We start from the raw sequence: 19,735 nt of genomic DNA, 5'->3' as shown, positions 1-19,735 counted from the left end.
ATTGTTTTTTTTGTCTATACACTATATGAAAAACGCCTTTATTTATTAAAATTTTACACTAACTATACAATTATCTAGATTAAAATGAAAAATAATGACTATTATAATTGAAAATTTAAACTAATACTGTAGATTCAGTTGTGCTTGTTGTTTCATTTGTTGAACTTGGTATTTGAATAGATGATGTCGTCGCTTGAATGGTTGAAATTAATGTTTGAATGGTTGATGAAGCTGGTTGAAATGGTTGAAAAGATGTTGTTTCATTTTTTTCTTCATCTGGCACAACTTTTGTATATTTATCAACAGCTTCCTGAACGAGAACTGTCGCTGCATTAAGACTCTCTGGTGTTATATAATTTCTTGCTAATTCGGCAACTTGTTCCTTTATCTAGAAATAGAATGTTAACCAATGAATTATCATTATTATTTTTATTTATTGTTCAATTTTTGTTTTTATTAATTAATTAATTTATTTATTATTAATAGAAAAGTAGAAAAAAAATTTCCTTTAAATAAAGAATAAAAATATAAATTTTTACTGTGCATTTTGTCATTTTATATTTTCAATATTGTCAGAAAATAAATTAACAAATATAATTAATTGTCACTTACTTGATTTCTTGTGAGTGCAAGACCAGGAAATGAAATCATACAAAGTGGCGTGAATGTGCAAACTGTTGTGGTAAAAATAACTCCCAAAATAAGAATTAATAGTAAGCTAAAAATGAAAATTCCCGCTTTTGCACCATATAATAATGCAAAACTTGAAATTGGAATTAATTTTGTCCACGCCGATGTCCAACTTGAAATTGGCTGTTCCGCTGGTATTGCCAATTTTGCCACAGGTGCATTATAATTATTTTGATATCTGTAATCCGTATATTCTGGATATGTTGGATAAAAATATCGTGCCGGAAATGATAAATCTTCTTGACTAAATATTCTTCCATTTTCCAATGGAATTCTATTATTTGACATTTGTTCATAGTTTTGTGAAATTTCTGAATTACCATCTCTTTTTATTTTGACACCAAAAACACAATTGACAAGGGCCAAACTCATAAGAAGAAAATATTTCATTGTGAAATTGTTTTTCTGTAATGGAAATTTTTGTTTAAAAATTTTTTTTAACAAAAAAAAATTGTTTTTGAATTTTGCATTTAAAAATTTGAAAATAAATAATTATAAATAAATATTAGAAACAGAAATAAAAAAAAATGATAATAGAAATAAATTGTTTTTTTTTTTGAAAATTTATTAATTTTTATTTTACTGAACTAAATTGAAAATAAAAAAATATTTGAAAAATTAAATATAAATTTTAATAAATAGGAAAATGAAAATAATAATTTAATATATTTACCTGAGAATTGGAGAAAAAAATTTTTTTTTTTCGATTTTGAAACTAAAGATCACTGATCTCACGTCTAATGCAAAAGTTGAACTGAAGACTTCGTTTGTCGTTTGCCACAACTACCTGAGAAAAATTTAGTTCCTTTATAATATAGAAACAGAAGATGAAAAAATTTCTTCTTTTTTTTTGCGTACCATTGATTTTCCGCAGGAATTTCTATCCCTTTTAATGTCTTAAGCTTTTAGACCCTTTTCATTTTGAGAGACAAGTTTCTTAATGGTCATTGTTATTTTTTACCTGAATTCCCAAGTTTCAAAAAAAAATTTTTGCCTACTCACTGTAATTAAAAATGGTTTGATCATCAATCTAAAAAAATATGAAAAATATTTTTAAATATTCTGTTTAATAATTTAAGAAAATAAAATATTTTTTTCAAATTAAATTAAAAATTTAAAATAAAAATTATTAAATAATTTAAATTTATTGTTGACAAATTAAAATGGTTATCAAAAATGTATCTTAATTTTTACGTTGTTAAAGTTCGAAAATTTGAATTTTTTTTTTGTTTTTGCTAGAAAAATAAAGTGATTTTATTTTATCCAATTCTTTAATTTCTTTTTTAGAATCTAAAAAAAGGAGAAATGAATTCTTTTTTTTTACAAAGATATTAATAATTTATTATACAATAATTTTTTTTTACACGAAATCTTATTGTCAATAAGAATTTGTTTTGCAATAATTAACATTAATGGACAACATATTAAACAATATATATATATTTATCACAGATAATTTTTAATGATTTGAATTCAAATCTATATTTATAATATAATCACAGAATACATTGTATACATTTTCTTTTTTTCTTTTTACAATTTACATTTTATTTTTGTTTGTGCAAAACAATATAGAAAAAAAAATAATTCAATTTTTACAGTTTTTTTAGTAAAATAGAATCATTTTGAATTTGTTTTCTCATTTGTTCAGTTTCATCATCACTACTGCTACTATTGACCATATTTTGAATGCGACCTTTTCGTTTTTTTCTCTTATTACTCTTGAAAACAGGCGATTTTTCTCGTTTTCGTTTACTTCGATTTTGCGTTGCTTCCGTTAAATTTTCAAAAGTAACTTCTAAATCATCATCACTAGTTTCATCGTTATATTCAACTTCATCTTCGTTAACGCAAAATGAATCCTGAAAAAAAGTAAGATGATATTTGATTTTAATAATTTTTTATTTTTAATTTTTTGAATATAATTTTCTCAACAAAGGTATTTTTTTTAATATTTTGATTATCTTTAGCTTATTTTATTGCAATAAATTAAAAAACAAAAAATTTTCATCACTTATAAAAAAATTTAAAAATAACAGAAAAAACTCAATTATCTTTTATTGAAATAATTCTTTTTTTCAAACTAATTTTTAATAAATTTTGTATTTTAAGAAAATTTAAAAAATCATTTTTTTGAATTTTTTTTCTTCAAAATAAAACGGGACAACAATATTCAACACTAAGTATAGTCAGGTCTCGGATTATACGATTTTTTTTTTTTTTTTCTCAAAAATACGACTTTTTTCGACTTATTTTACTAAGATGCGACTTTTTCGAGTTTTTTTTACTTTTTTTTTTACAAAATTTTTAAACAAAATACGTCTTTTTTATTTCAATTATTTACCAAATTTTCAACTAAAATTATTCTTTAAATTAATTATATTACATAATTTAAATGAATTTATTTACAAATTCAATTATCTTTAACTATTTTCAATTCATTTATTTTTTAAAAAAGTTATCTAAAATTATTTGATAAATTATTTTCAATTCTATAAACTTTTACCAAAGCTTTTGAAATTCAATTATGTCTAAAAATTTTAATTCTAACAAAATTCAATTATTATTTTTAACAATTTCAATATTTCTTTAAAAATCCAATTATTTACCAATTATTTTACCAAAGCTTTTGAAATTCAATTATTTCTAAAAATTTTAACTCTAACAAAATTCAATTATTATTTTTAACAATTTCAATATTTCTTTAAAAATCCAATTATTTAAAAAAAACTTCAACTTAATTATTTTCCGAAATTTTTTTTCGATTATTAAAACTAAAAACTATACAAAAATTTTAAAATCGAATTATTTGCATAAATGAGAGTTTAAAAAAAATTTAAATGATACTTTAAAATTTTTAAAAATTTCTCTTAGTTCGGTTTTGAAATATTATTAACTAAAATTTTTAATTTATTAACTAATTAAATTTAATTAAGTTTACTTTAAATATCTGATGTTATTGTATATTATTTAATTTATTTTTTCATTCCTTAATAAAAAAAATTCTACAAGAATATTATCAAGAAATTTATATCGTATATTTCAAAACCAAACTAAGACAAATTTTCAAAATTTTAAAAGTTCCATTTACAAATTTTTTTTAAAATTTGATTTATGCAAATATTTTGAATTAAAAATTTTTGCATAGTTTTTAGTTTTAATGGTCAAAAAAAATTTTCGAAAATAATTATTAAGTTGAAGCTTTTTTAAATAATTGAATTTGTAAAGAAATATTCAAATTATTAAAAATAATAATTGAATTTTAGAAGAGTTACAGTTGAAATTTTTAGAAATAATTGAATTTCAAAAGATTTTGTAAAATTTTACAAAATTGAAAATAATTTATCAAATAATTTTAGATAACCTTTTTTAAAACAAATTTAATTGAAAATAATTAAAGATAATTGAATTTGTAAAGAATTTCATTTAAATTATTTAAAATAATTCATTTAGAGAATAATTTTAGTTAAAAATTTAGTAAATAATTGAAATAAAAAAGAACTGAAGAAGATCTTTATTGTATAATAAAAAAGACGTATTTTGTTAAAAATTTTGTAAAAAAGAAGTAAAAAAAAAAGTCGAAAAAGTCGTATAATCGTATTTACTCACCTGTAAATAGGTATCATCGTATTGCGAAGCAGGTTGAGAGTAGACATTTTCATGAAAATGAGACGATTTTTTAATTAAAAAAGCACCAGGTCGTCGAATGGGACTTTTCACTGAATTCAAATAATGAGCTCGCATATCAACTTGTTCATTATTAATTTGTGTATAACTAACAAAATCTTCAAGATCCTCATCATCGCCAGAACTACCTTCTGAAGTTGCAATCTCATCACTCGAAACATCCGCTTCATTATCAATAAATTCACAATTACGACGACGTTTTTTAATTTTTCTTCTCTTTCTTTCAGGACTCTCATTATTTAATGTTGAATTGAAATTAATTTTTCGATTAATTTTCCTTTTATCCATTATACTTGTACTTGCATCATTATTGTTTCTATTCACTTTATCATTTGATGTTGATGGTGAATTTAAATGTCGTTTTAATAAATTAATTTGTAAATTTGGTTTCTTAAATATTTCCACATTATTTTTTGAACTATTATTATTATTAGTGGTCTGTTGATTATTGTCATCTTGAATAAGCGAAAATGGTTTATCACGTTTAAAGAGTGAAAATTTTTTTCTCGTTTCACTAATATTTTCAGTATTATTTGTTTCTTGTGTTAATTTTGTGATTGTTAATGTTGATTTTGGAATTTCGGTTGGTTTAAAATAATTTGTATTATTTACATCAGTTGTTGGTATTTCGAAATCACTGTCCCAAATATCATCGTCGATAATTGTTATGGAATTTTCCTTTTCATTGATTGTTAATGATTTTTTTTTATTTTCCCCTTCGTTCGTTGATTTTGAATTTTCATTGAGAGAAAATTTTTTTAAATTAGAATTCATTGTTGTAATTTCTAAATTTCCAATTGTTAATTTTCTCTCTGTGGAAATGTTGCTTTCGTTTAGAGAAAATTTCTTAAAATTTCCCCTTTCATTTAATATTGATTTACTAGGATTCATTGTTGTAATTTCTAAATTTCCAATTGTTAATTTTTTTCCTTCGGAAATATTTGTTTTTGAATTTTCACTTTCGTTGAGGGAAAATTTTTTAAAATTTCCCCTTTCATTAGAATTACAAGTACTTATTTCTAAATTTCCAATTGTTAATTTTCTCCCCTCGTTAATATTTTTATTTTCTTTTTCATTAATTGATTTATTTTCCTCTGTTGTAATTGTTGTACTGGAATTTTCGTTGAGAGAAAATTTCTTTAAATTCCCAAATGTCCCCAATTTATTGGGATTTAATTTTGTAATTTCTAAATTTCCAACAGTTAACGTTGTTTCTTGAACAATATTTTTGTATATATTTCCATCGATTTGTTTTTTACTTGATGCGGAAATAATAGAGATATCATCATCATCATCATCATCATTATTAACAAATAATTCTTCATCCGAATCGAGAATAACTATTTCTTTATTATTTGAATTACTTTTCTCTAAAGTTAATGGATTATTTTTTACAATTCCCGATAGTGGAGTACTTTTTTCTCTAAATAAACTATAATAATTATTAAATGATTTATCACCATTAATTTTGCCAATTTCTTCAACTGCTTGCGTAACTGTAATTCCAGTGCTATTTGTTGATAAAGTAATAATACTATTGTTTTGAGTGATATTTTCTTGTCTTAAGGAATTATTTTCTTCATTATTCGAAATCATGGAATTTAATAAATCTTGACTATTTATACAATCTAATGTTGTTCCACCCAATAATTGATTTGCAAATTCATTTTCGACTAAATTTTTCCCCTTAATATTTGGTGTTGAATTTTTTATTGACGAAATTTCATGAGAAAATTTTGCATTTTGGGATTTCATTAAATCTTGACTATTTATTGAATCTAAAGTTGTACCTCCCAAAAGATTACTAAAATTAAATTCACTTTCTCTATTTTCTGTTATTACATTTTTTGAATTTTCATTGACAATTGCTTCATTTCCTTCATTTCCTACTGAATCAAGACTTGAATCTTCCAAAACATCAGTAAAATTAAATATTGTTTCTTTGTTTTCTTGATTATTTCCAATTGACGATATTTCATTGCAAAAATTTTGATCATCTGTTTCAGTTTTTATTTCCATTTTTATATTTTCCATTTGCATTTCCATTTCAACTTCCATTTCACTTTCATCAGTTGTTTGTAATAGTAAATCATCAAAATTATTTGTTACTTCTAATTGATTTGGCAAATAATTATTATCTTCTTCCGATGATGATGATGTATCATAGAGTAAATCAACAAAACTCCCATGAATTGTAACTTCACTGGTTTCGAAAAATGTATTGGAAAAATTAATTTCATTATTATTAAAACAAGATGATGGAAAATCTTGTTCATAAATTTGTGAACGAGAATTTAAAAAATCATGATTTATCGTTTCCTCTGTATTTTCTATTATTTCAGGAATTAATTTCACATAATCCTTGTCATTTAAATTTGGTATTACTAAATTACGTAGGAAATTTAAATCATCTGTTAATGTATTTAAATCATTTGGATATGTATTTAATTGAACGTATCTTTCATTTATTTGAAAATTCAAAATATGAAAATCGTTTCTTGTTTTTCTCATTGTGCATAAAGTTAAAAATTCCTCACTTTCTTTGTCCGAGAAATAAAGATTAACATCTTTAATATTTATATCTTGTTGTAATTGTGAACAACCATAATTACTGTAATTGGCAATTTTTTCACCTGGTTTTATTGTTCGAAAAAAATTTTGTATTGACGATTGACCAACATTTTTTGCACCTGTAAATAATTTAAATTAAAATATAAATTAATATAATTATAAATCAAATTAAAATAAAAGTATATTTTTTACCAGGTTCTTTTTCAATTAGTCTTGATTCATTGTTTTTCTTTTTAATTCTTGGATTTTCTTTTTTTTTCACTGCACCTTTTACTTTTGGAGTTTTTGTTAATACTTTCATGTGCATCTTACGACACTCGGGATTTAAATTATTTGGAATCATTCGAGGAGTTTCTTCATAAAGAGCAGTATTAATGGCACTTGACTGTAAAACTTTGTTATTTAGACTATCTTTTTTTGACATTGTAGCCCTTAAAGACTGAAAAAAAAGAAAATAATCTTTAAACACAGAAATTAATAATTAAATTTATCCTTAAATTGAACAAAAATTAATTAATTGATAATATTTACAAATTACAATAAAACAATTACCTCGTGTTCTTTTCCATCTGTCACTAAGGCAATAATATGTCCATCTCGTTTGCGACCAGTTCGACCCATTCTTTGCACTAATCTTATTGGCGAACTTTGAGAAATGTCAAAGCAAACAATTAAATCTACCTCACCCACATCCAAACCTTCTTCGCCTGAAAATTACAATTAAAAATTTTAATTAAACTAAAAAACTTGAAATATTAAGAATAGAAATAAATTTTTTTTAATGTTTTATTCAAATTACAGGCCTCGGATCGATCTTTAAGGCGCAAAAAAAAGGTCAATTAATTAATTTGTTCTAAAAACTTACCTACTGACGTTGATATCAGAACGTTTACTTTATTGCTTCGAAAATTTTCTAATGCCTCTATTTGTTGTTTTCGCTTTTGACCCGCTTGACCAACAAACATTTGCGGACGTATTAATGGCCTACTTTGCAAAAGTAAAACATAAACCTCATTCACAATGTCTCGATACTAAAAGTAAAAAAAAAAAAAATTAATGAAAATTTTATATACATTTTCATTATCAAAAAATGAATTTGTAAGAAAAATAAATAAATATTTTACCTCTACAAATACAATTGCTCGCGTTTCTTGATTTTTCTTTTGAAACAAATCAAAATGTTTTTGCAGAACTTCTTTTAATTTATAGAATTTATTGTGACCAAATAGAAGATCATTGGGAATCTGAAAATTTGCAAATTATTTTTATTGAAAATAAATAAAGAAAACTCGGCATGATGAAAACTACATAATTTTTAAAATAAAAAATTTGTCCACATAAAGAATTTTGAATTAAAATTTTTTTTTTTGAAAAATTCATGTTTTTTTCTTACAAAATTTGTTTCAATTAATCTAATTAAATTTTTGTCATTAAATTATAGTATACTTACTTAAATAGATAAAATTATAATTTCATATAATTTAAAAATCCAATAGTCTAAGAAATATATGAAAATAATAAATTGTTTATGAAATAATGATAAACAAAAAAAATAAAAATAATAATTAAAAAAATTATCAAAACTTACGTCTGGTATAGTTCCATCCGATAATGGTTCGATAATGGGAAATGGACCAAGATAATTTTTTATATCCTCCAACATTTGATGTAAACTAACTTCCTGTCCCAACCAAGATTTGTCATTATGATCTGTTAAAGAAAGTAAATACTTTTTTTTAAACCTTATATTTTCTCGTTACATTTAATATTAATTACAATTTTTTCTAAATTAATCCAATTTTATTAAATACAATTTTATTCAACTTACTTTCGTAAAAATGAAGAAATGCTCTTAGACCATGTCGAATCATTAATTCATATGCATGAGACATTGTTAACAATATATTCAATGTTTTCATTATTTGTCCATAATTTCCACTTTTATTTTGCCTCGATTGAAATTCCTTCACTAAGTGGAATATCTAATTGAAAAAATTGAGAAAATAGATAATAAATTCTATTTCAGGATTAATAAACTTCATATAATTACGATATTTAATTAAATGAATTAGTATTTATTAAATTATTATTTTATTATTTAAGTAAATGAAAATTTAAACTATTTTTTATTTTATTTGAAACTTGGCAACGTTGATAAAAAAAAAATGTATATTTTGAATCAAATCTTTTTTTTTTTTAAGAAAAATAACTCACCCTTCCTTTGCTAATGTTTCCAGTGTCACCTTTAAGAATGTTACACCGAACCAAATATCTGACATGAGGATCCATCACTGATATGTAACGTTCTTTAAATCTTGCCAATTCATCGCTTAAGCGAACTAAAATAATTTCCAATTTTCTCTCATTAATGTAAGGAATTATATCCGACGACATATCATCTCTCAATTCTAAATTCGAAATATGAAGATTCGTTATGACCTACAAAGGAAATAATTGCAAAAAAAAAAAAAAAATAAAGATATTTTGATATTAAAATAAAATTATATTACAATAAAATATAGTAAAATTAAATAAAGGCAAATTTTACCTCAACTACTTTGGTTATTTTATCTCCAGGTGTTGCAGAAAGAGCCAAAACACGAAAAAATTTATTTTGCTCACTTAATAAACGAACACTCTAAAATAAATGGAAAGAAAAAAAAAATTTTTTTATTTCATTTATTTACCCAAAAACAATTTTTGTTTCGCTGCTTATTTTTCTAAATAAATAATAAGTGAAAAATTATTAATTAAAGTAATTTAAATAGAGAAGATAAAAAATAAATATAAAAAATTGTAGATTTCAACTAATTAGAAAATTATTTACCTCACAATAAGAATGTTTTCCCAATGCTTTGTGCGCCTCATCGATGACTAAACATTTGACCAAATTTAATGAAAAAATATTTTTTTCCAAATCTTTATGAAATGTTTGTGGAGTAGCAAATATTACTCTTTTCTTTGACCAGGCTATTTCACGAAGTTTTTGACTTGTATTTCCTTAAATTAAAAAAAAAAATTATTAGGTATAATTAGAATTTTATTACCAAACAATATTCTAATATTTATTAACAAAAAAAAAAAAAAAAAAACAAAAAATTCTATTATTCGAAAGTAAATATTTTAAAAATTAAAAAAAAATAGTACCAGTGAGTTCAATAGTTTCTTCACTGGGAATTCCCATGATTTCATGACAGGCATTTATTTGTTGTGCCACAAGTGGTTTTGTCGGAGCTAAAAAGACAACTTTTCCCTTTGGATACCATCGCCAAAAATTGTACATCAAAACTGCAGCTATAAATGTTTTTCCTAAACCTACAAATATATATATTTTTTTTTTATAAATTTATATTAAATATATTTTTTACATTTATTTATTTATATAACAATAGGATGTTCCTGCGGTTTAAATGAATTCAAATTTTGTAGATTCTAAGGTTCAAAATTCATCTTTTAACCTTTGGCGAATATTATATTGATTTTTTTATCGAAAATTAAGTATAATTATCATTTGAAAAAATTTTGAATACAGTACTTTTTAAAATCAGGATTGCCATAAAAATTTAATTTATTTTTTCTCTAATTTTTCTCTAATTTACAGAAAAAATTTTATCTTTCACTGAATCCGATAAAATATTTTTTTTTGTTTAAATCATAGAAATTTTTATTAAATTTCTCTATTTTATTCCAAAAGTCTGAAATTTTTTTTTAACAAATCATTTACCTGTCTATTATCCACTAATTTCATATTTATTTGAATCAAATAAATAATATTTCGTAAAAAATAAAAAAAATAAAAAATTTTTTTTTAATACAATTGTTATTTTAGTAAATTTCGATTTATCAAAATATTTACTTAACAGAATTGTCATTGAATAAATCCACAATTAACAGAATTTCTATTTAACAAAATTCTTAATTAACAAAGTTTTTATTAAAGAAAATTTTAATTCGAACTAATTCTTATTTAACAGAATTCTAATTTAAGGAAAATTATTCTGCTTAGTTCTTTTTTTTGTCAATTTTTATAGACATTAATTTCGTTAAATTGAAATTATATTAATTTAAAATTTTAAAAAAGTATTAGAAAAAATGTTTTATAAAAGTTCTGCTAAATAGAAATTCTTTTAAATCGAATTTTAGTTAAATGTAAATTTAAAATAATACAATTTTGCTAAATAGAAATTCGATAATTTAATATTCAACGCCGTAAAAATTTTTATAAGTTAAATGTGTGGGTATTTGCATTAAATAATAAATTATTCGTATTATTAATTAATTCGTATTAATTAATTAAATTAAATTAACAAATAATTTTTAATAAAATATTAAAAAACCAAATATTTCACTGAAAAAAATTAATTAAATCCAAGTTAAAAAATCATTTATTAGATTTATTTAACGGATTTTTTTTTTGTTGAAAAAAAATTAATTGTAAAGTTCTTACCCGTTGGCAGACATACGAGAGTATTTTGAAAAAGTGCTTTTTTAACAATGGTAAATTGATATTCTCTTATGGGATAATTCTCTGGATATATCCAAACATTGCCAGCAGACAAGTCGAATCCTAATGTTCCAGGATCATCCGAAAATAAAGGATGTTGAGATGATATATCATCCATTTTGTTTAATTCTAAAAAATTATTAAATTAAAATTATTGGAGCAATTATTCATCAAATCATTAAATATAATTATAATTCAACAAAATTATGTATTGCGCACTTTAAAGAAAAATAAAACGTTTACAATAAATCTAAATATTAAATTTCAATCACTTTTCAGATAAAATAAAGAATAAAAGTTCAAATATTTTCTTAAATTTAAAATTTTTGTTTTTAAACAAACAAAACATTTGAGAATAAAATGTTTGACAAAATAGAACTATTTTTTATAACGATATTAATTTTATTTTAAATTTATACTTAAATTTTGAATAAAATAGAAAATAAGGCTTTAAAATTTTACATTGTATTGAATTTAAAATTATATTAATTATTATAATTAAATAAATGTCATAAAACTTACTTTTGACACATATAACCTAAAAATAATGTAAATACACTAAAAATTTTCGGCTTTCATTGAAAAAAAAAACTTTCACTAAAGAATCACATTTATTAGAATAGATTGTGCTTAAAAAATTATTAGAAATTAAAGACAAAGTGTTATAAATGATAAAAAATCATAATACAACACAACGATATACCACATATACATACACAATAGTATTTGACAGTGTGTTCTTTTTATGTATACACACATTACAAATACATTGATAAGTATTAAGGAATGAACACACCCCCACAGTGTTGCATATTCTGTCAAAATACTCAAAAATCTGTCAAAACTTGAAATTGATAAATAAATATTACTTTAATTTCATTGTTATTTAATGAATTTAATTCTTTTTGACATTTTATTAGTTGAATAGAAAATAATTTAAAAAAATATATTATTAAGAAAATATTATGTCAAGTGTTATAAGTGTCGTGAAGTCGTGATGATTTAACCACCAAATGATTACATCAATTTTTTAGAAATAAAATTACAAATTCTATATATTTTCAAGAATGGCACCTCCACCTGTAGTTACTGGAATATCACCCAAGGAAGGTCCACCAGGAACTCGTGTCACTGTTCGAGGAGAATTTTTAGGAAATAAAAGTCAAGATCTTATAGGTTAGAATATGAATATAAATCTTTTTTTACTTTTAATTTACACAAAAATTTACACATATTTTATGTATTTGCTTTTAATAATATAAAATACTATAATTATCTAAAATATAATAATACAATTATTTAGTTTTATTTACTTTATAGGTTATGTTACCATTTTTTTTTAATTTTTGTTTTAAACAACGAATTTTTATTTTCTATAAATATAAATAATAATAATAGAAAGAGTACCTACTTTTTCTCTTAAACAATATTTGTGAATTATATTTTGTTTTATTTCGAATTTTTAAAGGTCTAACAATTTGCGGCTGCGACTGTCTTCTCTCGGCAGAATGGAAATCGTCAAACAAAATAATAGCAAGATCGGGACCATGCAAAGGTCGTGGGGATATAATAGTAACAACACGAAGTGGAGGTCAAGGCACGTCAACAGTGCAATTTCGTGGATATCATGAAACAATTGGTCCAATGAAAGAATCTGCAGTTTGGGTTGAAGAAGCTCCTGTTCAAAGTTTTGTTTGGGGAAGACGAGCTCTTTCTCCCACAAATTATCAACAGGAAGATCCACTGGGATTGAGTGTCGAAGGAAATGAGTAAGAATAATAAAAGACAAATAATTATAATTTTAAATAATTTTAAAATTTATTAAATACAAAATAATATTAGTTATTAAAAATAAAAAATAATATTAATTATTCAATGCAATATTATAAATTGATTAAAAAGAATATAAATTAATAGTGTAACAAAAATTGTAAATTAAAAAAAATTGTATTACAGGAAAAAATTCCCGGAAGACGAACTTATTGAATTATTTGGAGATAGAACTGGTGAGTTAACTAGTGAAAAATTTCATCCCGGATGGTTTCTTTTGCAATATCATCATGCAACAACGTTGGATGATTTAAAAGCCGGTTTAGCTTATTTACGTCGCAAAGTTCATTCACAAAAAGAAGGTCAATTATCTTTTCTAAAGGTGAGAGAATTTTTTTTTTTAATAATGAACAAATTTCGATAATTATTAATTTATTAATTCCAATTAATTTTTTACATTTTTAAACAAAATATGTTTTTTTTTAAATATACAATGCAGATTTTCTTCAGATTTTCTTTATTTCAATTATTTAACAAATTTTTAACTAAAATTCTTCACTAAATTAATTATTTTTAATAATTTTAATAAAATTCTTCACAAATTCAATTATTATCTTTAAATAATTTTAAATTAAAATTTTTATGAAATTTAATAAAGGTTTATATAATTTTAAAAAAATTAGCAAATAAAATTACCAAAAAAGTTTTAATTCAAAATCACTTGAAATTTAATTATTTGCGAAAATTTCAATTATTTTTAATGATTTTTTTAATATTCTTCGAAAATTCAATTAACTGAAAGCATTTTTCAATTAAAAACTTTTGGAATTCAATTTTTTTATGTGATTTCTAATAAATTCTTCATCAACAGAAATCACTGTTTTCACTTAAAAAGTGAAATTATCAAAAATAAAAATTGCCAATCTTTGAAAATTCAATTACTTTTAAAAAATGTTATCCAAAATTATTAGACGAATTATTTTTTGATCTGTAAAATTTAATTATCGTCTGAAAATTAACAAAAACTTTGAAATTAAATGATTTCTAAAAAAATTTCAACTTTAACTCTTCCAAAATTATTATCATTATTTAAAAAAAGAAAAAAATTATTTAAAAATCTGTAAAACTTAATTAAGTATTGCCTGAAATTTTTTTACCCATTAAAACTAAAAACTGTGACAAAATTGTTAATTTGAATAAATAGCTTAAATAAGACTTGAAAAAATTATAAAAATGGAACTTTAAGAATTTTTTTTAAAGAAATTTGTCCTTTATACTTAAATAAAATTTTGAAAATTTGTCTTACAATTAGTTCGATTCTGAAATATTCGAAATAAATTTTCTTGATAATGTTTTTATAAAATTATTCTCGTTACAGAATTAATAAAATTAATTTAATATCTAATAACATTAGTTATTTAAAGTAAAATATCCATTAAATTTTTTTTAACCAATTTTGTTAAAATAAAAAAATTGACTTTTTCGACTTTTTTTTAAAATATAAATCGACTAAAACGACTTTTTTTTGTGTCTTAAAGTCGACCCCGAGGCCTGTATTTTATTATCTTTTAATATAAAAAGTCAATTTCAATTTTATTTTCAATTTAAAAAAAAAAAAAAAAAACAATTTTCTTTTAGGCAAATGTTCGTTCTGTAATGGAACAACTCGATACAATAATGTTTCTTAAGGAACAATTTGAGACTGATGTGAAAAAATATGGTGAAAATCCAATGGAAAAATTGGAAAATGCAATAAAAGAATCAATGTCCGAGGCAAATAAATTGTTTGATGATGTTCTTGCACGAAGAGATAGAGCGGATTCAACACGTAATGCATTGGCACTAATGCAACGTTATCGTTTTCTTTTTTGTATGCCAGTTAATATTGAAAAAAATATTAAACAAGGCAACTATGATCTTGTGATAAATGATTATGCGAGAGTGAAAAATCTCTTTAAAAATACTGAGGTTGAAGTTTTTAAAAAAGTATTAGCCGAAATTGAAAGTAGAATTGAAACATTAAGGGATATTTTGAGAAAAAAACTCGATGAAGTACCATTCACATTGGAGGAGCAAAAGAAAATTATTCGAAATCTTGTTAGTCTTGAGGCTGAAGGTGATCCTGCTTGGGACGCAATAGGTGAGTAACAAAATAAAAAATATTAATAAAAATAATAATAATAATGATAATAATTAGAGGAATAAAATTTTCAAAGTAATCAATCTTGCAAAGAAAAAAAAATTCACATTCGTGCAGAGAATATAATTCTCAATTTTCTGTGCTAATTCTTTTTTTTTTATTTTCTGAACTTCTATATAATAAATTATTTGTTATTTAAAAATTTTCAAATTACTGAATTTAATTTATAATTATGAAAATTTATAGTATCGCATGCATCCTATTTGGAGAAGAGCGTAAAATTGTGTGTTGAAGAATGTTTTGAGGCAGAAAGTGAAGAATTAAAACAATTGAAATCCAATGCAACAACACCAATGTCAATGAAGCAATTATTGAGAACAAATAAAAATGATAAAAATAGTATTTCATTGAGAGTTCAATGCATTGAAGCAATTTGTGAAATTATTACCGAACAACTTCCCGATCTTTGGCGTTTAGGACAAAGTTATTTTACCGGACAACTTCATGTTAGTGTTAATGCTGAAAAACAAGGACCATTTAAAGTAAGAAAAAATATTAAATTTATTATTTTTCATTAATTAAGTAATTAATAATAATTAATAATAATTATTTTATAGAAAAATTAATTAAAAAAGAAAAAAAAATACATTAAAAAAAAAAATATTTTCAAAATTTTTCCAAAGTTTTTAAAATCTTTTTCAAATATTTTAATTAAATTAATTTATCCGGATAATTGAAATAATGAATTATATTTTATATCAACATTTATTTAGCAATATTAAAAATGAAGAATTATTTATAATAATTTAATTTAAAAAATGAATGTAAATAAAGGAATGTGTTGATTAATTTTTAATTTCATATTTATAATAATTTTGATTTTGTTTTTGTAGAATTTAGTTTTATCGAGTATTCAACATGCTGTAAATGCAATGAAAACTGCGTACAGTACGAAAGTTGATGCTCCTTGGCTTTTGCACAGTCTTCGATGTATACGTCAAATGTACGCTTCTTTAATTCATTTAGATTTGCCGAGCGATGCTCTCGATATTTTTGGAAATTTCATATTTGATTTGAGGTAGAGTATAATTATATAATAATAGTTAATTTGATTTTGTTAAAAATTTAATTTTTAGACGAAATTTAAACTTGTTTCATTTAACGCAAAAATTAGTATAAATTTTTTTTATTTTCTTTTATTAAAATGTTTAATATTATAAAAATAATAAGAAGAAAAGGTCTTTTTATAATAATATAACAACAATCATAAAAATAAAATAATATAATATATAAATAATAATATAAAGAATAATAAAATTATTTTACAGAATGCTGTGTTTAGCATCTTTATTTAGACAAACGGCGGAAAATATTTTAGCTTTACAGCGCAAAGAAATTTGGCAAGTTGAATATTTAAATGAAGACGGTGGAATAACAAAATTGGTATGCTATATATATATTGTAAAATTTTTGATAATATATAGAAATTATTTTCGTTATTTTATTTTTAAGAAATTAAAAATAAAAAAATATTTCACATTTTATATAAATCAAATGAAAATATAAGATAAAATTAAAAATATTTTAATTAATTTTGAATTAAACATTAAATTTTAATAGCCGTCATTATTTGAAAAAATGGTAATGGAAGTTTCTAAATTGGCACGAGAAACTGCAGTTGCTTGTGGACCAAGAGAAGCGCTTCTATTGGCAAATTTATCGCAACAAGAATTATATTACAATTTTATAAAATCACTCTTCACGACATTTACACGATGTCTTCGACAATTGGCTTTTAGTGGCAGTGAAGAAGCATTGGAAGAAGAAATTTCATCAGTTTCACAACTTGTTAGCTCGCCCATTGCTTATAGAATCAGGGATAGTAAGCAACACGGTCCGGTATGTTAATTAATCACAACTATTTATTTGTTTTTCTAATTTTTTGTTACAAAACATTTATTTTTAATTTTAAAGTTCAAGTATCCAGAAAAAAGGAAATTTTTTTTAATTTTAATACAATTAGAATAGCCACACAAATCAAGAAAGGAAAAAAAATTTTTTTTTTGCAATTTTTCTGATAAGAAATGAATTTCTCAATTTTCTAATTAAAAAAAATTTGACTAGAAATTGTGAAAAATAAATATATAATTTTTTTTTTAGACTTGGGAGCAGTGTTTGTTAATATCATTGAGTAATATTCGCTATACGTTGAAAACAATATTGCCACGCGTTGAGGAAAATTTGAAAACACTAGGATATCCTGATTTATCAATGGCCACTGGTTGGAATTCTGATTGGACACAATTAGAGACACTTGATACTGCTGTTTTGGAAGCGTATTTAGAACGACGTTGCGATCCACTTGTTGGTACAATAGAGCCAAGTATGTATTTAGGTGATTTAGAATGGGATTCATTTTTGGAGCCAACGCATGCTCGACCCTATGCACAGGAGGCGCTTGCTAATTTAATTGCAGTTCATGCGGAGGTATGTAATAAATAATTTATTACGTAGAGTTACAAATTTTTTTTCTTTATTGTATAATAGTGAAAAAATCAATTTCAACAATTGGGGTACAAAAGTTTCAATGTCTAAGGGCCCAAAGTATTATTTTTCCAAACGTTGCTTTCTTTTATTTTTCCAATTTCGAAGTGCAAATTCTTTTTTTGTTACTACTTTTTATTTTTTTTTTCTTTTTTGATTAATTTAATTTGTAAACACAGGTTCGACGTGTCTCTCCAGGATTATTAAATAGAGTTTTATCGCACATTGTCGAGACAATTGCCGAAGAATTAAATCGATTGATGTCTTGTGTAACTCGTTTTAGTCCATCGGGAATTATTCAAGCTCGTACAGATATTTATATGCTTTCAAAGGCTTTTGAACCATATATAACTCCAAAGGCAAAGTAAGAACAAAAATAAATAAATTTACTTTCAAAAATTAATTTTTATTAACATTAAATTAATAAACCCAATGAGTTTCAATTTTGAATTTAGTTATTTATTTTGTTTGTTTTATTCAAAAGAGTTTTCTTGGAAGAGGCATTAGAAGCAATTCCACAACCAGCCAATCAGGAGGATTTGTTGCGAATAAAATCATTATCATCAAAAATTTCAACGTCAATGAAACTTCAACTTTATTGTCTTGCCGATCCAACGTTTACGAAAAAAAATTTAGAAGAAAAAATCACAGAATCAATAACAACAATTGTGTAAATATATAAATAAAATTGTACAAATTTAACAATATATATATATATATATAGTTATAAATAAAGAGAAAAATTATTTTCATTTCTTTTTGTTTTGTAAATTTTTTTCTTACAGACACAAAAGTTGTAAAAATAATTTTTTCTTTCATTAATTGTTAATAATATAATTAATTATTTTTAAAATATTTTTTTATTTTAATTAGTAAATAAAATTTGTTAAACATTATGATTGGGTAAAATAAAACGTAAATTTTTTTTTGTTTACAATAATTAATAAATAAGATGCATCAATAATTTATTTTTTGAATCACTTATAATTTTCCATTTTTTTTTTTTTAAGTTAGTTTATACAATAGTAATGAGGTATCATTTTTTTAACGGCATTATACATTAGTAAAAATTCTTATGCATAAAAAAAATTCATTTTACACTTTTAACTGTAAAACAATTTTGGTAGATATTGAGTATTTGTGTTTTGAAAAAATGTATAATTTAAAAAATGTAATATACAATAGACCTTTTCGAATTTCTTTTGTTGTTATATTATTAAACATATTTTTAAAAAATAGTTTCGCTAGGTACTTAAAATTCTAATAATTATTTTTGTCTCTATAAAAGAAAATTTTTCTAATTTAAAAAAAGAAAAGAAAAAGTCTAAAGTAATGAACAGTATTGTAAAACTTTGGTGTTTATTCCTGAGTGTTTTTTCAAAAAGAAATGAAAAAAATGAAATAATTTTCTAATTAAACATTTTCAACACTCTTGACTTTTATAAAAATGCTTTCATTTTGGGGAAGATTAAAAAAGTTTGCTTTACAAAAAAGAAAATTTATTCCTCTTTACTCTTCCCCTGACAGTAAATAAATAAATAAAAAAAAAGAAATTTTAAATTATTACAATCTATGACAAAAAAGTCAATTGGAAATATTTTATGGAACATGATTTTTTTTTATTATATTATGACAATAATGATCTAATTAAAATTTCCTTTTTTTTATTTTTTTTAGCATTTAATGCTAAAAATAAATTAGATATTGTAAAATGTATTTAATGAGAAACTACAAAAATGAAATATACAAAAATGTAAATTTATATAATGATTAACGATTAAAAAAAAGTGAAAAACTTCCTAAATAAGATATAAATATTATCTCTCTTT

At 22.5% G+C, this 19,735-nt stretch overlaps 3 protein-coding genes across 4 annotated transcripts; 1 reads left to right on the top strand and 2 right to left on the bottom strand.

Moving 5' to 3' along the window:
• Position 1: 1 nt before the first annotated feature.
• Positions 2-1,585, bottom strand: LOC127283010 (uncharacterized). Its single transcript, XM_051307644.1, has 3 exons — positions 1,364-1,585; positions 613-1,095; positions 2-388 (listed from the first exon to the last, which is right to left on the bottom strand). Exons 2-3 carry the CDS (start codon positions 1,078-1,080, stop codon positions 116-118), a joined length of 741 nt encoding a protein of 246 aa, XP_051163601.1. The 5' UTR covers positions 1,081-1,095; positions 1,364-1,585; the 3' UTR covers positions 2-115.
• A 440-nt stretch (positions 1,586-2,025) lies between these two features.
• On the bottom strand, positions 2,026-12,881 carry LOC127282931 (Fanconi anemia group M protein). 2 transcript variants are annotated; one of them, XM_051307541.1, is made up of 14 exons: positions 12,864-12,881; positions 11,396-11,581; positions 10,096-10,263; positions 9,776-9,948; positions 9,497-9,586; positions 9,163-9,387; positions 8,777-8,930; positions 8,537-8,658; positions 8,073-8,192; positions 7,814-7,979; positions 7,501-7,655; positions 7,141-7,387; positions 4,300-7,067; positions 2,026-2,552 (listed from the first exon to the last, which is right to left on the bottom strand). In XM_051307541.1, exons 2-14 carry the CDS (start codon positions 11,568-11,570, stop codon positions 2,286-2,288), a joined length of 4,830 nt encoding a protein of 1,609 aa, XP_051163498.1. In that variant the 5' UTR covers positions 11,571-11,581; positions 12,864-12,881; the 3' UTR covers positions 2,026-2,285. The 2 variants fall into 2 exon arrangements, with proteins under 2 accessions (XP_051163498.1, XP_051163490.1); XM_051307533.1 differs by lacking the exon at positions 12,864-12,881 and adding an exon at positions 11,975-12,135.
• Positions 12,274-18,658, top strand: LOC127282943 (exocyst complex component 2). Its single transcript, XM_051307555.1, has 11 exons — positions 12,274-12,628; positions 12,921-13,221; positions 13,409-13,604; positions 14,861-15,362; positions 15,609-15,904; positions 16,256-16,440; positions 16,691-16,805; positions 16,983-17,261; positions 17,523-17,849; positions 18,086-18,270; positions 18,391-18,658. Exons 1-11 carry the CDS (start codon positions 12,520-12,522, stop codon positions 18,578-18,580), a joined length of 2,685 nt encoding a protein of 894 aa, XP_051163512.1. The 5' UTR covers positions 12,274-12,519; the 3' UTR covers positions 18,581-18,658.
• Positions 18,659-19,735: the final 1,077 nt, after the last annotated feature.

The sequence above is a fragment of the Leptopilina boulardi genome, unplaced genomic scaffold (genome assembly GCF_019393585.1).
Source record: "Leptopilina boulardi isolate dan_hultmark-lab unplaced genomic scaffold, ZJU_Lbou_2.1 LbouV2_116, whole genome shotgun sequence".
Lineage (NCBI taxonomy): Eukaryota > Metazoa > Arthropoda > Insecta > Hymenoptera > Figitidae > Leptopilina > Leptopilina boulardi.
The sequence above is the reverse complement of the archived record's forward strand: the minus strand, read 5'-3'. Positions and strand labels throughout refer to the sequence as shown.

Excerpts from the sequence above, each read along its gene's own strand:
- LOC127283010 (XM_051307644.1), bottom strand. The coding sequence starts at position 1,080 with ATGAAATATTTTCTTCTTATGAGTTTGGCCCTTGTCAATTGTGTTTTT. Across the intron at positions 389-612 it reads TTGCACTCACAAGAAATCAA|ATAAAGGAACAAGTTGCCGA; the intron begins GTAAGTGACAAT and ends TTCTATTTCTAG.
- LOC127282931 (XM_051307541.1), bottom strand. The coding sequence starts at position 11,570 with ATGGATGATATATCATCTCAACATCCTTTATTTTCGGATGATCCTGGA. Across the intron at positions 7,388-7,500 it reads CAGATGGAAAAGAACACGAG|TCTTTAAGGGCTACAATGTC; the intron begins GTAATTGTTTTA and ends CTTTTTTTTCAG. Across the intron at positions 2,553-4,299 it reads ACGATGATACCTATTTACAG|GATTCATTTTGCGTTAACGA; the intron begins GTGAGTAAATAC and ends ACTTTTTTTCAG.
- LOC127282943 (XM_051307555.1), top strand. The coding sequence starts at position 12,520 with ATGGCACCTCCACCTGTAGTTACTGGAATATCACCCAAGGAAGGTCCA. Across the intron at positions 13,222-13,408 it reads TTGAGTGTCGAAGGAAATGA|GAAAAAATTCCCGGAAGACG; the intron begins GTAAGAATAATA and ends ATTGTATTACAG. Across the intron at positions 13,605-14,860 it reads GTCAATTATCTTTTCTAAAG|GCAAATGTTCGTTCTGTAAT; the intron begins GTGAGAGAATTT and ends ATTTTCTTTTAG.